Here is a 17,783-nt window from a genome sequence, read left to right as displayed (position 1 = left end):
GAGGCTTCCTACCAGGGAGAAGTGGCACCTCTTCCGATGGTAGGCCTCTATTTTTTAACTTTCCTGGGAGTCATTCACACCTCTCCCCAGGAAGGCAGAAGGCTGTCTTGTGGCCAGTATCTGCGAATGGTCAATGGAAAAGTGGGGCGACAGAGTGGCAACTTTCTAAAGTTGCCTTATACCTAAAAGGTGCATTAAATTTGGGTTTAATGTAAGGATTATTTTGATAGCTTGAAGTAGCAACTTTAGTCGTCTCATTCAGGTGTTAGCTCAGCTCAGTTGTCAGCGTGCAACCTTGTACCCGCCAATGGGTGTACTAGTCTTTCCAAAGTGAAAACAACAATTTAGTTTTTTTACTGTTATGACATATAAAACTTTATGTCCTGCTTCGTAATATACTTCATCCTGTTTTAGGACTCAATAGGCCGACTCTAGAGGTGACTTATATAATTAAAAAGGGAGATCAGGGCTTTGCCATTAGTTCAAATGGCAAAGTCAAGTCAGGTGTTTAGAAACTGCTCTACTGGTCTGCAGTGGCAGGCTGAGAGACATGTTTTATTTTGTCACACTCATGGTAGCCCAATAAGTACTGCAGCCCTAATGGACAAATTAACCTACAGGTTTTGGGTATCCCTGGTCCATATACAAGGGACTTTCGAGTAAGTTATGTTAGGCCAATTGGGTATAAGACAATCAAACATTTAACTTTTTAAGGGTCGGAATACTGACACTGAGGTCTGGATAGCACGCCTTAGTAGACTAGAGTTGAAAAATCAGCAGCATCAGCCAAACCTTTGGGGGTTATACTGCAAAAAGAGGCATTTCCTTACAGGAGGTAAAGCTATGAGTACTATAACATGATTTATGTAGTTTATTTGCTGCCACAGTTCTATTGCTTTTTGGTGCTGCAAATTCACTTACTACAAATACACTGGTACTCATTTTTATCAACTTCAGTAGTATTAGAGGCTGAATCATTGCAACCAGAATTCATGTCTTCTGGCTTCCCACATCTCTGCACCGAGCACATAAACCTCTTGCACTACTTTAATGAGAAGATATGTTGTGACATGGTGAGAACAGGTGGAAGTAAATGCTTCTCGCAGAGAGGGTAAATGGCAATATTCTCTCACTTGACATGCTGAATTATTCAGGTATGGAGACAGCTAGCAACCAGGAAAACCTAGCAAAGCCAGTCATTTTTAGTAAAGTACCTTTTCTTAATCCGTAATGCACAGCCAACCTCACACTTTGTCAGGAATTACACATTTTTCTTATATTTTAGTTTCAGACAGATGTGGGGCTCTATAAAATTCCTACCTCTTAATGTTTCCACACTTCTCTTTATATAAATGGTACCTCACCTGTGTGGCTGGGCATACTGCCCACAGCGGGAGCAGTTCAAATCTTGACCTATGCAAAGATAATATTGCCTTGCCATGGTACCTCCTTTGATCCGTTCCTGTCATATGAGCCATGTTGAGCCACCCAATCTGACTACTGTTTTTTATCAGTAAAAGTGTGGGAACGTTGAGTAGTAGGAGGATCCCCATAGATTCACAGGAACATGAAGAAAATGCATGTCTTTAGCCAAAGTTTGAGGTTTGCAGAGCATTATGAGTAAGAAAAGGTAGCGGGATCCATGCAAGCCAGACCACTCCCCTAGCTGCTTAGTTTTCGGAAACACCTGGGTTTAGTAGGTTTCCTGTGGTAGCAACCATACCCAGGCCTAAAATCCACAGCTAGCTACAGCGCATAAAAAGAGATTTTGCCTGGGAAAATCTGATGTCCACACAATGCATTTTGGGACCTTCCCTTTCACAGATGCCAGGCCCACCCACATAAGAGAGGTATTTTTTTGGGGGGAAGAAGTATGGAAATGTTGGGTGGTAGGAATGTTGTGGGACATTCAGGAGGTTCCCATCACTGAAATGTGAGGAAAAGGTATGATTTTAGGCAATGTTTGAGGTTTGCAGGGCTTTTTGGGTAAGAAAGCTTTGTGGGGTGCATGTAACACAACACACTAGATTACCCTGTGTGTCTAGTTTTGAAAAACGGCTGGGCTTTGTACATTTCCCTGGGTGGCAGCCAAGTCTGGGTTGAAATGCTGCCACTATCCCTTTCTCAAACAGGTCATTTTTGGGGAAGGGGCCATTTGGTCATTTTTTTACAGGAAATGTTGGTATCGCCACCTTGTGTTTTGGATCTCACTATTTTGATTCAGAAGAAGTAGGAATGCTAGGTGGTAGAAATATTGTGGTTCCCCAGGGGTTCTAAAGGTTTCTGCCACAAAAATGTGAGGAACATGCCTGATTTTAAGGAAAGTTTGAGGTCTGCAGGGCATTGTAGGTAAGAAACCGTTGTGGGACTCATGCATTCCACACCTCTTTGGACTTTCAGGTGTGTGTAGCTTTCTAAACCGTTTGGGTTTCCAGGGTAGGTTTTCCAGGGTAGCAGCCAAGCCTGGGCACAAATACTGCAGTTACCTCCGTTGTCAAACCAGGTCATTTTTTTACAGGAAATGTTGATGTCTCTTTGTGGAATTTTGGGGCTTTTTGTATCGCAAGCACCAGGCCAAGCCACACAAGCAGATTAGTCATTTTATCAGAATAAGAAGAGTGAGAGCACAGAATACTCTAACATTTGTTATTATGGATTGAATTTCTCTCTATTATTGGATTCCAAATGTAACCCCAAATTCAGAGGCGTACAAATCCTCACTACTCCTAAACTCAGTATTTTCACACATTTCAAAAATACATATGCATTTTTTATACCCATTTTTCATTTATTAGATTTTACAGTATCAATTGTTGCTTGTTTGGCACACAATGAAAAATCCTTACAAACTGGAGTTACGTTGTTGCTCTGGGTATCACATGTCTTTAGACAACCAATAAACTCTATATATATCCCCATGACCTGAATGCCTGACGGATATAACAGTATGTTACTTTCGTAACTTGGCCATCAGGGCAAAGAAACACTGTCACCATTTGCTATTTTTCCCTCCTTATTATCATTATGCTATTATTTCAATTAGTACTTGCTTTTGGAAAGAATATAAGCACAAATATATAGCTTTCCAGGTTTTCCCATGGGTTTTACACCTAGTTCAACCACAACCTGCAAGTAGGCTGAAATTGCAAAAAGTGGGAAAAATGGATTAGCAATTACAAAAATCCAAACACTGTGGCAAAAAATGGTTTTATTCTTCATACCCTTTCTTGCACCATTTTTTTCAACAAAAAACACAATTTTGATTTATTTTGGCTATTTTCTTGGTTGAATTCAAGGAAAACCAGAAACCCTTGTTACCGTGTGGAATCCCAAAGATGTGAGAAAAAAGGACGCACATTTTGTCTGGATACATTTTTTTGGGAATAAAATTTAGGAAGGCTTAAGGGCAAACTGCCTCAAACATCTAAAAAACAGGGCCCATTACCGGGGGGGAGGGAAACAGAAGCAGTCAAGTGGATAAGAAAATACATTCAAAATGGCCACTATGGATGTGCATGCATCTGCCATGGTAATTTGTGAATGTAGTTTTTTAAAGCATAAGAAAAGCCATTAAAAGATTGGCTGCTGTAAATGCGCTTGCATCCACACCAGCCACTTTTGAATGAGATTTTTTAAAAATATAAATAAATACATTCAAAGGTGCCCACCTCAGACGCATACTCATTAGCACGTGCAGACAGCTATGTTGGAATTGATGAAAAAGTTTTTAAGATGGCTGCTGCTTATAACAGGCAGCGCTCAATATGTGAGGAAGGTGGAGATGGAAGTGTCTGTTTGGTTGGTGGGTAGTTTGGGGGCTTACTAAAGATAGGGTTTGGGTAGAGAAGGGACAGCAAGGAGGTTAAGCGAGAGGAAGTGAAAATAGTCTCTCACATGCACTGCAGTACAAGGTCTGGCATTAGCATTAGAAGGATACATGTCATCCAATCTAAACATCTGCAGACCAAAATGTCATGGAGTGCGTTGATATGTTAAAAATATTTATAGAGTGCCAAACTCACACCTGATGGGGGTGTGCTTGCCCACATCCAGTCTAATCACCAACAAGGTGCATAATGGGATAGCCTAAAAAAACAAAGCAGATTAGAACATTCAACTTTTTTAAAGCATCTAAAACCTAGGAAACCAGGATGTTAACTGGGGATTCTACAGAAAATAATTCCAATGGTAGGCTACCAGATAAGAAAATGAACAGCCTCTCATTCTAGCAAGGTGAAGCTTGTAGATGGCACGCTTATGCACTGGCAACCGATGGAAGATTTTCTTTTTTTTTATTATCATTGTACATTTACCAGACAAAGGGCCTGATTTTTGATCTTGACGGAATATCCGTCAAACGTGACGGATATTCTGTCTGCTTTATTACGATCCCATTATAGCCTAAGGGGATCGTAATACGGCGGACAGGATATCTATTACATTTGTGACGGAGTAACCCCTCCACCAGGATCTAAATCTGGCCCAAAGTAATTTACCAAACAATATTATAAAAAATAAAAAAAAGTAGAATACACACTAACAGGAAACAGATTGTAGTCAAGGCAGCCAAATATATTCATACATATACAGTAAACCAAATTTGTCCCACACAAAAAAATAAAGTGCTTTACAAATCTCAATCTCTGCATAGCTACTGGATGCACCTGCGTAACTGTCGACTGTGGCTTCTCCAACAGTGAGATGAGTCAGCTGCTTTTGTGCACCATCTTTATCACCAGGCATACTCAAAGTGGGAAATGACGGAGTTCTTCACACACAGAGGTCCTGATTACAAGATAGATGGAGTGAAATTAACACATCTGTTAATTTTGCTCTAGCTGGTTATGAGTGATTAGGTTTTTCTACATCTGGTTTAACTGGAAGTGGGACAACTTTATCCTGTTTTTTGGCTGGAAAAATCCCAGCCTCATTCGGCTTCTTTTTCGTAATGCGGGAGCATGCAATGCTCCTCCCCAATAAAGAAAACCCCTTTCTCTTCCGTTGGCTACTCCTCCCACTTTCCTGCCTTACTGGCCCATCACCAACAGTCCTTCGCATACATTTCCCACCTGCTCACAGCAAGTGACACATGTATACTGTAAAATCCAATGGAATGGTGAAATACTTGTGGATTTATGTTCAGAAAAATCAATCCCACGCACAAATGGGGTGCTTTTACTGGGCAGTACCTGTAAATGTTCAAGTAATTTTACCCTGTTCCCAGTACTGTGAAACTTGTAATTAAGGCCACAAAATTATATAAACGAAGTCTTCAACATCTAAAATGCTTTCAGTTAGTGCTTGTTGTGAGGCACAGGGTGGCTGCATGATATGTGAATTGCCTGATAGGAGCAGCAAAGGAATCCCCATTGTCAGAAGCGATGAATGATCAAATGCTACTAATGGTCAGTAGAATATCTTTACACTGGGCATGGCACGAATTAAAGTGAATTTTTGAAAATTTTATGTTTAAGAATGGTTTTATGTAAAAGTGAGGATAAGGACATTTGTAACATGCATTATTGGCCATTTTGGACTTATGTAATTAGAAGACGAATTTAGTGTGAACCACAGAAAATAAGCCATTTTGGATGAATGCTTCCATGGGCTCATGCAACATTTTGTATAAGATAACAAATGCTAAATCTTACAGAAATTACTCTGGCTTTCGAAGCTGGGGCTGTATTTGGCATTAAGACTCTCCCTTTTTTACCATACCAGTTCACAGCATAGGCAAAGGAGATCCCATGGTTTCCAGCAGACATTGTAACGAACTGTCCCCCCTGTGCACGAGCAAACTGATTTGCCACGCCTCTGATTTTGAAAGAACCTGTCCACAAAAAAAGAAGACTCTGTAAATATGCGGTCTTGGATACATTCTATCACACATAATTCAGCACCCACATTGAGAGAAGTGCGCATTTTGTTTGCTCTTTGTCGTTTTTCCCATTGTGCAAGCTCCCCATCTGGCAATAATTTATAATTTCAGGTGTGCACACAAATGCATTTTACACATACGCTCTGATATGCCAATATTTTACTGTTTCTAAAACTATGGCACAGCTGAGAACCAACTCATGCTCTCCGTGAATACCTAGGGATCCTTCAATGTCAGCCTGCCAAGTCCATATGACCGCATTACACTGCTTAGCAATACTTTTCTAGCTCCTAACAGAATGCTGAAGCGCTGTAGACACCTCTATAGAATATTGGTATTTTAAACAAGCACTGGGAAAGCAAATAAGTTGTGCCAATGCAAGAGCTTTTGGCTTTGCCAATGTGTTTTAGCCATGTTGTTCACCAGCGTGACTGCTGTTCAGCATGGCTTAAAGTTAGTTGCATAGAGGAAAGTGGTGTGGAGTGTCGTAGAGTGGAATGGCGAACAGTGGAGTAGAGTAGAGTGGCAGACAATGTCATGTATTGGAGTGGCATAGCGTGGAGTTGCGTAGACTGGCATACACTGGATTAGCATAGAATAGAGTAGACTGTTGTAGAGTGCACTGGTGTAGAGTGTTGCAGAGTTTAGTGGCATAGAGTGCAGTGGCACTAAGTGCAGTAGCATTGAATTCAGAGGTGCACAATGTAGGCTGGAGTGGCATAGAGTGTTGTGGTGCAGAGTAGATTAGAGTGGCGTACCGTGGATTGGCATAGAGTGCAGGGGCATAGAATTGAGTGTTACAGAGTAAACCTTATTGGCGTGGACTGTATTGGCATGCAGTGCATTGGCATAGAGCGCAGCATTGCAGAGTGGCGTAGAGTGGAGTTGTGCAGAGAAGATTGGTGTGGCCTAGACTGGAGTGGTGTATAGTGCAGTGGCAAAGAGAGCAGTAGTGGACAATAGAGTGCCGAAGAGTGCATTGGCATAGAGTTGAGTGGTACAGGGTAGACTAGAGAGGCGTAGTATGAAGTGGAATAGAGTGCGGTGGCGTAGAGTGGAGTCGTGCAGAGTGCAGTGGTGTGGAGTGGTGCAGAGTAGAGTGCAGTGGTGTGGAGAGGTGCAGAGTAGAGTGGAGAGGCATAGAGTGGAGTATTCATTGTGTGGTAGCACACTGCATTAACAGACAAAACATTTTTTATCAAAATGACCATTACATCTGCACAGACTTTTACTAATATAAATATACAGTGTACAGACAAAAATGTGTGGAAATTGCATCAACTAGTTTAGGGATTCATTTTGATCATATTAAAGTATATGTTTCAAACACACTTCAGAAATAACAAAAAATGTGGTTCATTTGTGTGTTCATAATTCTGATATATTCTGAAATACTTGCACAGTTCATTAAAATTATGTAACGTGCTAGAAAACATACTCTTTCCTATGCCCCAGTATCCAGCAAGGTTGTCACATAAATCCTCTAATTTTGACGTCAGAGAAAGAAAAGTATCAAGCTTGGAAGACAGAGCCTGACATTTGATCATGGTCGTTGCTTGCACAGCAAATGAGACAAGATAAGAACAAGATTTAAAGGCCTGTTAACAGAAAGCGAGTTTGTGGAAGGATACAGAAAACATGGTTTAGGCAACCGGACTGACGAACTGAGAGTGGAGTACCTAAAGCAAACAAAGCCAGCAAATGGAAAGCCAGAAAGTGTGAGTTGCAAACCACAAAGCCAATGGTAATCAAAGAGCAGAAAGCATTCCTAGGTCAACTTTCTGAAAGTCTCTAAGATGTCCTTAGCAAATCAGACAGCTCTGCTGTATGGTATGCTGCAACCTAAAAAGCAGCTCAGGCAATAACAAGCCGGGCTTGGAGAGGTGATTAGCTACTCTGGTGATAACCTGGACTTGACTAAATTGTTCTTAGAATAATTCTCTATGTTAAAAAAGCTGCCCTCTGCCCTAGCACAGGAGCTCCAACCTGCATCTACTATTGCAGCACTGACCGAGGCCAGTTTTGACAGATCAGGCCTCGCTTCTCTGTCTCAGCATACAATCAGCCTCACTTAAGGGCCCTCAGCTCGCCTAATGATGCCCTGGCTCAGCCTGGCAGACAGCCACTGGGTGGTTCTTGGCATGGATGAGTCAATTACACACTGGAAAAGTTAAAACCTATGACTCGAGGGGCATGATCAACTGAGGGTCACAGGCCAGGGTGGTTATTCAATAGTGTCGGTGGGCATTGACATACTGTCCCTAGCCCTATTGCTTTGGTTTACTCATGATGATGTGTTACACTAAGTGCCACAGTTTTAAAAGTCAAATGTCACTCATAAGTACATTAAAACCATTGACATATCACACATAAGCAATGTGAAAACATAGCAGGCATGCAGTTTAGAAGGGTAACATAGAATAATAGCTAATTTTGAGAGACACGAACAAACGGGGGACTGCAGAGCACAAGCTATAGGTTAGTGTGGAAATAAAAGTGTTGACAAGAACCCAACAGTGATGCCCTTATTAAAATAATTATCAAAACTTTAAAAAACACTAAACACACTCAACAAAACAGTCAGCTCAATGTTTAATTCCATTATTTTGACAAAATTGACTTTTGTGCACAAAATAATGTCTATATTACGGATTGGGGAACAATAACGAGGGGAATTAAATACAATACATTTGCAAAAAGATGGGGAAGATGAAATAAAAGTGTTGTAATTAAGATCACATGTGCTACACTTTACACTTTAGCTCTAAGGGCCAGGGGTACTATTCACACAATATAAAGAATTTAGGTCACTGTGTTCAATGAGGTCCTCTTGAACTGCAACAGTTAGTGAATTGTGTGCAGAAATATATAGAGGCTGTAAGTTTAAGTGTTAAGAAGCCACTGTGAAGGAACCACCAACTGATGGAGGAAAGAAGCAAAGAATGGGTGTGAGACACAGTTTTGCTTTTGCATACTTCTGCAGGACAGGGGCTTTCTCCCATCTCCTCTCTCTCTTTGCAACATTACCACTTTTTTTCCCATCAAGAGCAGGTCATTCGACCGAATTTACAGGATCATCATGACGCTCAAACTTGGACACCAAACATTCAGAGAGTGATCAAAATGAAAAGTCAGCTGAAGCATGCCTGTCAGAGGACAGCCAGCGACAGGGATGGTTTGCAGACCTGGAGGTAACATTATTCCTAGAACTGCAACGTGGACAGGATCAAAAGGGCAAATAGGAACTTGATCATCTTAAGTAGACAAGCAAATAGCCGAAAAGATGAAGTGCTGTAAAGAAGCCGCTCATGTTTGAGCACATATTGGCCACGCAGATTTAGTATATGACCTTAGAACAATCCCATGAGTAAAGCTTGTGCTAAATAAATATGTGATGCTCTCTTTAATGGTGGCCGGCTAAATTCAGTACCAGGAAAGCTGGAAACTGAAGACCAGGGTTAGAACAGTATGTCAGGCTCACAGAAGTTCTTGATGACGGCTGTAAAAGTGAACAGTTTGGCAACAAGCAGGATTGAGCTGAAGGAACACTACTCACAGTCCTTTAAAAAATATAGAGACAGGAAAATTTGTGGCGGGCTAGAGAAAGTTAGATGTAGTACTACTCCATAAATCTGTGAGCAGGAGGAAGCTGACATCTTCAGACCAATAATTTGGGAGCTTCAGAAACACATTTTTGCCTTTAGTAGTACAATTAAAGAAGCGAGTAAACACATGCAGTGAAGCAGGAACTGGCCCTAAAACATCAGTGTAAATGCTGGAAACCAGCAGTGGGACAAACCAAAAGCATTTAATGCAACTAGCTGCACGGACGTCATCTAGGGGTTGCAAGGAGTCGCAGTTGCGACCCCTGGCTTGCCCTTTACGACCTCTAGCACTGCCTTTGAGACCCCGTGCCTCAGAGGTGGCAAAATCAAAACCGCCGGTTCCCCTTTTCTGACCGCGGCTTTACCGCCGCGTCAGAATAGCCCAGGAAGCACCGCCAGCCTGTTGGCGGTGCTTCCGTGGTCAATGACCCCCAAAGTGTCTTGGCTGTTGCATAACTCTTAGGCAAAGAAAGAGAAGCCCTCAAAAAGGAGTCCACTGCTCACTATACTTGCTCACTCAGAGTCCACACCTTTCTTCAGTTGCTCACGAGGCCTAGAGAGCACACCAAAATTTGCTTGCTGTGTGTACAAATCATATGAGTGGACACTGGTTTGTATCAGTAGGAGTAATTCACTCACCTGTATTTTGCATGTTTTCAAGCTTTAAAAACAGGTTACATTTGGTTTCCAAAGACAATGTTGTTTCTTCTCTGTTGATCAGTGGAGTTCTGATGATTTGCAAAGGGCTCTCTTGGACTTGTCGCCTCGCCTCCTCCAACATTTCTCTTGAAATAAGAGCTCCATCATTTGAAGCAGAATTTCTGGAAACACAAAAATTGCTTAAATGTTGGACATTGTGTCAAATTAATGTATAGTAATTATTCAACTGCTTTAATTCTACCTTTTTTGATAGACAGAATTCAGGAGTCAGTGTACTGTGCAAGTATCAAGAAACATCTAAGTTAGGTTCCTGTACAAAGCGCTTCTCTACTTTGACTTACACCCTCCGCTCTGCTCCACACCTTCTTTCATATTTTTACTCCTGTTTCATCTTATTTCCCCAGACTCCAACTTTACACGTGATCATTAATTCCCATCTGTCACTAAGAAATAACACAACTCCATTCATAGTGTCTGTTTACCAACAACAAGACTGCAGTGTCTAAATATTATTAAAAAATAATATCAACCATAGGAACCTGTCTGACATTAAGCCTTCTTATGAGTACTCCGTAGTATTCTTTAACATACGTTTGTGAAGGCCCCAGAACATCTAAAATAGGAACAAAATTGTAATATTTAGGGAATATTCATAAACGTTAGTACAAATAGGACTGGGCCTTTTGCAGCTTTCCTAATAGGACGTTGGAAGTCTTGTGGCCAATTCACAAGGACATGTAAGAGTGCTAGTGTAGTACTACTTCTCATACTCATAACTGCTTTTGTGAATCCACTCCAGTGTCTTTCCACAACTGTGGTTGTATCATGGTACCAGAAAGAATGGAACAGCCCTTCTCATTAGAGGTCACAGTTGTGCTGTGAGGTCTGGTTCCTTAATATAAGTTCCACAAATAGAGCCAATAACATTATCTGTGTTAACCAGAACATCATCGTCATCTGTCTCAAAGGGCTGCAATCGTTTTGTGGCTTTATGCAAACTTTTAGGGCCAGGTAAGGTTTGCAGAATCCTAGCCGCTGTTGTAGGTCCTCCATTGTCAAAATGGTTAATGGCTTTCTGAATTGCCACCAGTGGTACTGGTGCATCATATTAAAACATGCTGATCATAATTCCACTTGCTGGCATCCCACTGATGACTTGTTTACACCTTCCAAGAATGGACAGAATTTACAATACACCCCGCTTTCAACTCAGCCTCTTTGTTCTCCAGTTGGTGGCATTGGGACTCTCAATATTGATTGGATTGTTGCTGGTCTGATCTACCTAAAAGGTGCTGGCTGTGACTCAGTTCCCCTTTTTTAACTTTGAGCACTTGAAAGGAGCTCTCCTCTTACCACTAGGCTACAGTGATTAGCTTAGGAGGTCACATAGGGAGCCTATCACTGGTCAGAACGTGCCAGGGTAGATCCAAGTTCATCTCTACACCAAGATACATGTATAAGGTGTGCAGTATGCAAGGAGGAATGCAGCATTAGTTGCAGCAGCAGTGAAAACTGGAGCATTAGCCCTAATTAAGGTGTAATGTAAGAACAACTCCTCTGACCTTGTCAGCGTCTGTTGCCCTCCTCTGTGCGGTTCCACTTGTTGCTGCTGTCTCTGCCTCAAGCAAACTGAGAGCCTGCCTGATCCTCATTTCAAGGACCACCTACACCCTCAGGCCTGTGCCTCATCCCTGGTGGCCTAGTGGCCATCTGCATGTAAGTATCTTTTGTCTCTGTTTACTCCTGCTTTTACTTCTGATTTACATCTGTTTGTTTTCCTCTGTTTTATTTTTATGTCTTTTATTCCTTTTTGATTCTCCTTCCTTCTTGTCTCTTTCTCTCTCCCTTCACTCTTCCCGCATTTTTCCCGCGTCACTGCTGCCCCTGCGTATACGCCCCCTCCCTATGATGTGCTTTTCCCGTCCTCCCGTCTCCCAGCTGACTGGACCCCCAACCTCCCTCCCCTTCTTAATGGCAGCCGCTGCGAGGACATGTGCCAAAGGCAAGCCCGTCTGTGGCCGTCCGTGCCTGATCCACTCCCAGTGCCACAAACCCTGGTTCTCGCTCCATCTGCCGGTTCGACTCCAACACACTACATGCCCTCAGCCCAGAAAGATCCTCAGCCTGCCACCTAGCCGACATGAGGAAAACTCATGGACCTTTTTTGTGCCACGCTTGCTCCGGCACCCTCCAAGGACTACCACACGCTCCCATACCAAGCAAGGATGACCACCTCAAGTGCATACTTCTCAACACACGCTCTCTCCTCAAGCACGCAATAGGAGTTTGGGACCTCCTCGACTGCCCCGGACGTCGCCTTCTTCATGGAGATATGGATAACCCCCACCTCGGCCCTGGACATAGCCACGGCCATCCCAGACAACTACAAAATCATCCACAAGGACAGAGCCAACCGGCTTGGAGGAGGCATAGTCTATAAGAACACCCTCCACCTGACAATCACCAATAGTCTTGGCCAACGCATAAACATCTATGCTTCCAGATTCAGACCAACCCCAAACTCCTCCCTCCGCGGCACACTCAACTACAGGCTGCCCGGAACCCGTCCTCAATTCTGCAAAGACATCGCCGATGTCGTCATCCCCCCAATCGCTCACCTCCTCCGACTACATCCTACTTGACAACCTCAACTTCCACGATATCCATGATGACCCAACAACACAAACCTTTCGGACAACCTTGCAACACTCGGCCTCAAACAACTTGTCAACGTCCCCACCCGCCATCCTCGACCCCATCTTCTCAGCAGGGAACAACATCACCATCTCACAACTGTGAACACCATTGGACCGACCACTAGTGCATCCACTTTACCTTCACAAAGAACACTGCATGCCACTATGCCCTCACCCCGCCCACTCGGCAGACGCTGGGGCAAAGTTGCAGAAGCACAACTCACCAACACTCTCAGCCACCCCTCCCACCAGATGCAGTGGACGCTAATGAAGCCTCACGCAAACTACACCACTGGTTATCAGAATGAGCCAACAACATAGCCCCCTAAAGAAACCAGCAGGAAACCGACACAGCAAAACACTTGAATGGTTTACGGCAGACCTACACAAATCCAAATGCTTCTGCTGATGACTGGAACGGTAATGAAGAAACAGCAAATCAACCGAAGACCGCATAGCCTACAAGAATGCAGTCACCAGGCACCACCAGAACATCAGAGCCGTCAAAAAAGCTGCTATTCAAGAACGCCACAGCACCAGCACTCACAACAGCAAAGAGCTCTTCGCCATTGTCATAGAGTTCACAAACCGTGGGAAAGACACCTCATCTATCCCTCTCTCCCAAGACCTCCGCGATACCCTCACCACCTTTTTCCACTGAAAAATCCAGGACGTTTGTGAAGACTTCAAGAACCAAACCCCACATGCACTGCCCACGAACACCACCAAAGACCCAACATTACACCAGATCCTGAACTCCTAGACCCCCATCACCAAAGGGGACATCCAAAGACTCATGAATTCCATCCACTGTGGAGCACCCTCGGATCTGTGACCTCATCACATTTTCAATCTGGCCAGTGCCACGATAGCACCTGAGCACTGTCGAACTATCAACTGATCCTTCGAGACCGCCACTTTCCCATCAGACTGGAAACAAGCCAAGATCAACCTGCTGCTCAAGAAGCCCACCGCCGACCCAAGAGAACTGAAAAACTAAAAAAACATCTCTCTGCTTCCTTTCCCAGCCAAAGTAACGGAAAACGCCATCAAGCAGCAACACACTGAATTCCTCAAGACACACCAAATCCTAGACCCATCCAATCCAGATTCAGAAGCAACCACAGCACCGAAACAGCACTCCTAGCAGCCACCAATGACATACGCGACCACAGTGGCATGGCCGTACTCATCCTCCTTGACCACTCTGCTGCATTTGACATTGTCTCCCACTCCACCCTCTGCGCCAGACTATACGAAACCGGGATCTGAGATAAAGCACTGGAATGGATCAGGTCCTTCTTCACCGGAAGAACACAGAGTGTCAGACTACCGCCGTTCATGTCAGAACCCAAAGAAACATGCTGCTGAGTGCCATAAGGATCATCACTCAGCCCGACGCTTATCAACATCTACAAGGCCCCGCTAGCCAAGATCATCAAACAACACGGGGTAAAAAATAGCCTACTATGCCAAAAAAAACCAGCTGATCCTCTCCTTGTCCGATGATCCTGTAAAGGCCAAGAGAAATTTCCACAGGGGGATAAGAGCAGTCACTGCCTGGATGGAAGCCAGCTACCTCAAACTCAATTCGGACAAGACGGAGATCCTCGTAATTGGCTCCACCCTTTCCACTTAGAACGACTCCTGGTGGCCCACCGCACTGGGAAGCACTCCCACGGACCACGCACGCAATCTGGGCATAATCCTGGACTCCCCTCTATCCATGACCCGCCAAGTCAACGCCATCTTGTCGGCATGCTTCTACACCCTTCCTTGGAAAGATTTTCAAGTGGACCCCCTCCGACATGAGGAAAACAGTCACTCACGCACTTGTCTTTAGCAATCTGGACTGAGGCAACACACTCTATGCTGGAATCACCAATAAACTACAATCAAGACTACAAAGAACCCAGAATGCAGCAGTTAGACTCATCCTGGACATCCCCCGACACAGCCACATCAACTCCCACCTTAGAGACATACAAGTCAACAAGCGCATCCCATAAAAACTCCTGATCCATACCTTTAAGGCTCTACACAACATAGGGCAGGCATACTTCAACCACCGCCTCAACTTCTACATACCCAACAGACAACTTTGTTCTTCCAAGTTCACCCTCGCTGCCGTTCCCAAGATCCGGAAAAGCACAGCAGGAGGAAGATCCTTCTCCTACCTCGCAGCCCAGACATAGAACATGCTACCTCTCAAACTCAGGCAGACCACATCTCTGAAGCAGTTCAGGAAAGACCTCAAGTCCTGGCTCTTTGATCGAGCAGCACGCCCACAAACAGCGCCTTGAGACAATACGGGTGATTAGCCAGGCTTTAGAAATGACTGATTGATTGATTGAATAACCTTGTGGCAGAAAACACCGAAACCATTGCTGATTCCTATTGCCCAACAAGGTGAATGGCTTCACTTGGGATCCTGATCACTTCTTTGGCAAGCTGCTTCTCATCCAGGTGATAAGAGAAAGAGGAGCCAGTGAGGAGGCAAATACAGAGTTGTCAAGAAGAAGGAAATATGAGGTATGGGAGCAGATTTGAAATGTGCAGCATGGGGCAGGGATGGGAAGTGCACAGTCCCAAAGCGAGGAACTGGAGTAGATGCTGTCGCAATAGTACTGAGCTAGGATTGGGGACCTATGTGCCTGCTTCTTAGAAGAACAGGATGGCTCTTGAAGGGGGCCAGGATGAGGTGAAGCATGAGACAGTCTTGCTTGTAGGATCATGGGGCTGTGAAGCCTGTCACATGAGATGGTGCAACAGCGATGGACTTGGCAAATGGCAGTGGGGGCATTCAGGGTGCTGGTGAGTCAGGAACTAGGATGCAGCACAACATAAGCCTATCCCAGGGCTGGATGAAGATGTGAGGGAGAAGGAGATGTGTGCAACAAGGTGGGACTAGTTTCAGGAACCAGTGAATTGGGGAGGTTCGCTCACCCAAAGGGACTAGTGCTAAGCAAATCAATGAAGAGATTTATCAACAGGCAGATATAGGTAAGAGAAACAATTAAGTATAGAGTGGTGGGAGAGCCCAAGACGAGGCAAATTGTACTGATGGAAGTATAAATAAATGGGAAGAGAACATAATCACCATTCTGAGTGTTCTTTTCTCGCGTGTAGGTGGAAGTTGAGTGGGCATGTTGAATACAGTGAAGAAACCATGGCCAGGAGAAGGGACCAGCAAGGTGATGGGTGACTACAGGGCCAAGATATGGCCAGCATGGGCAAGATAAAGAGTGGAGAAAGGTCAGAGGTAATGGAGCATATGTAAGGGTTTAAAACAAGACCTCCAAGCTGACATTTCTGTTGTTCTGGATTGTCCAAATGGTGTCCATGCTTGTGAGTGTAAGACAAAGGTAGAATCAGAGCAAACGGGATGTTGATGATGATGAAGGGGAAGAAACGAGAGAAGACAGACAGAGGCACGACCATGGGTGGATTAAATAAAATGCAGGTACAGTGAAGGGAATTGATCTTCAAGCAAGAAGTCCTCTAATGTTGGGACTCTGTGAGTGGATTCCAAGCCACAGCAATAACAGTGCTATGTTTTGACTGTAAATGTGATCGTTTGAAGAGCACACTCTCCAAATAGGGGCCACTGAAGAGATTTGCTGAGCCACTTCTCTGCTTGAAATTCTACTTGGCCAGTCACCATGATCTCCTAATTGTCCAGTCCAAGTAATAAGGACTTTTGGACCTCTGCATTGTTGATTTTCAATTGCATCTTAGAATTGATGAAGCAATGGCTTCTGGTGTTTAATGATTCCCATTGATTTCGGGGGTACATTTATGTAACCAGTATAATGTCGCTTGTAACAAAGACCTATGCTCAAAACCGCACCATGGACGCTGGAACGGGATCTAATAGAATCCATTTGCAACTCATGCACGATATTTCCCACCAGGGTCATTTGATTTGGGTGGAAAGCTGCATTAGCGGATAGAGCAAAAAAACTACCTACATCTCACAGCGGGAAACGTGCTGCTCCACATAAATTGGTAAATGCACTGCTCTTCACTGGGTAAATGAACTGCTTGAGAAGTCAGGCATTTCCTCAAGATTGCTTAAGTCGGGGTATTTAAAATCAGACAGTCCCTCCGCTCTGTTTAGCACTATAACTGTAGCATCCCATGAAAGCGTCTGACATCGCCAAAATATGTTGTCTATTAGTACTTCCAAACAGGTGTTTACAATATTTTACTTTCGTAAGCCAGAATTTTATATAAAAAAGCATCACATATACATTTCTTTCAATCGTGATTGTTATTTTCTTTCCTTCTTACAGTCAATGCGTTTAAGCAGGAACGGGAAATGAACTTGATTACTGTTTAACCTTTTCTGAGGTCCACAATGTCTGTAGCAGGGGCGTTTGCAAACTCTACTCTTTGTACAGACAAGAGGAACCTTTAGTCCAAACTGCCTAACTTCTTCATAGCAAGAAAATAAGAGAACAGCGCCTGCTCTGCACTGAACAGAAGCCGTTTATTTCATTAAAACAACACAGACTTACTGCATATTTGCTTTGCCGTTGGGTTCAGAACAAGCTTCGTACAGTTTCCCTTACAGTGGAGCCGCTCTTCCTGCTAGAGTACATCTTCCCGCCCACGGCAACCACTGCCTTTCAATACTCCGCCTCCAAACGTGCTCTCTCGTCACTCTGAGAGTTCTCTCAACAGGTCATCAAGTTTTCTAGTGAGATACTGTCAGTTATCTCGTTTCCCATGTTCATGCGAGAGAATCTCTTCTTAATAGGTTTTATTCTTCCATTTTGTTACGTATAGTCCTGTGTAAATGATGGGATAACCAGGCCTAATAGCACCAGAAAAATTTAATCGATGAGCTACCAGCAACCGAACCTCAGCGGAAGTTCTATTTAGTACAAATCAAGCACTTACAATAAGTATGGTTTATACCTAAAGATGCCTGAACGGATT

The 17,783-nt window shown here is 43.7% G+C and overlaps 1 protein-coding gene across 1 annotated transcript in view; it reads right to left on the bottom strand.

Annotated features, from left to right (window-relative positions):
• Window positions 1-17,472, bottom strand: part of LOC138288295 (serine racemase-like) — a 40,061-nt gene extending 22,589 nt beyond the window's left edge. Inside the window, exons 1-3 of the mRNA XM_069229733.1 lie at window positions 17,360-17,472; window positions 10,123-10,304; window positions 5,652-5,830 (exon numbers count right to left, since the gene is read on the bottom strand). Of these exons, the coding sequence (XP_069085834.1) occupies window positions 5,652-5,830; window positions 10,123-10,304; window positions 17,360-17,364 (366 nt within the window). The 5' untranslated portion in view covers window positions 17,365-17,472. The remainder of the gene's footprint in view (window positions 1-5,651; window positions 5,831-10,122; window positions 10,305-17,359) is intronic.
• Between the last annotated feature and the right edge of the window lie 311 nt (window positions 17,473-17,783).

This window comes from Pleurodeles waltl, chromosome 4_1 (assembly GCF_031143425.1).
Source record: "Pleurodeles waltl isolate 20211129_DDA chromosome 4_1, aPleWal1.hap1.20221129, whole genome shotgun sequence".
NCBI lineage: Eukaryota > Metazoa > Chordata > Amphibia > Caudata > Salamandridae > Pleurodeles > Pleurodeles waltl.
The sequence above is the reverse complement of the archived record's forward strand: the minus strand, read 5'-3'. Positions and strand labels throughout refer to the sequence as shown.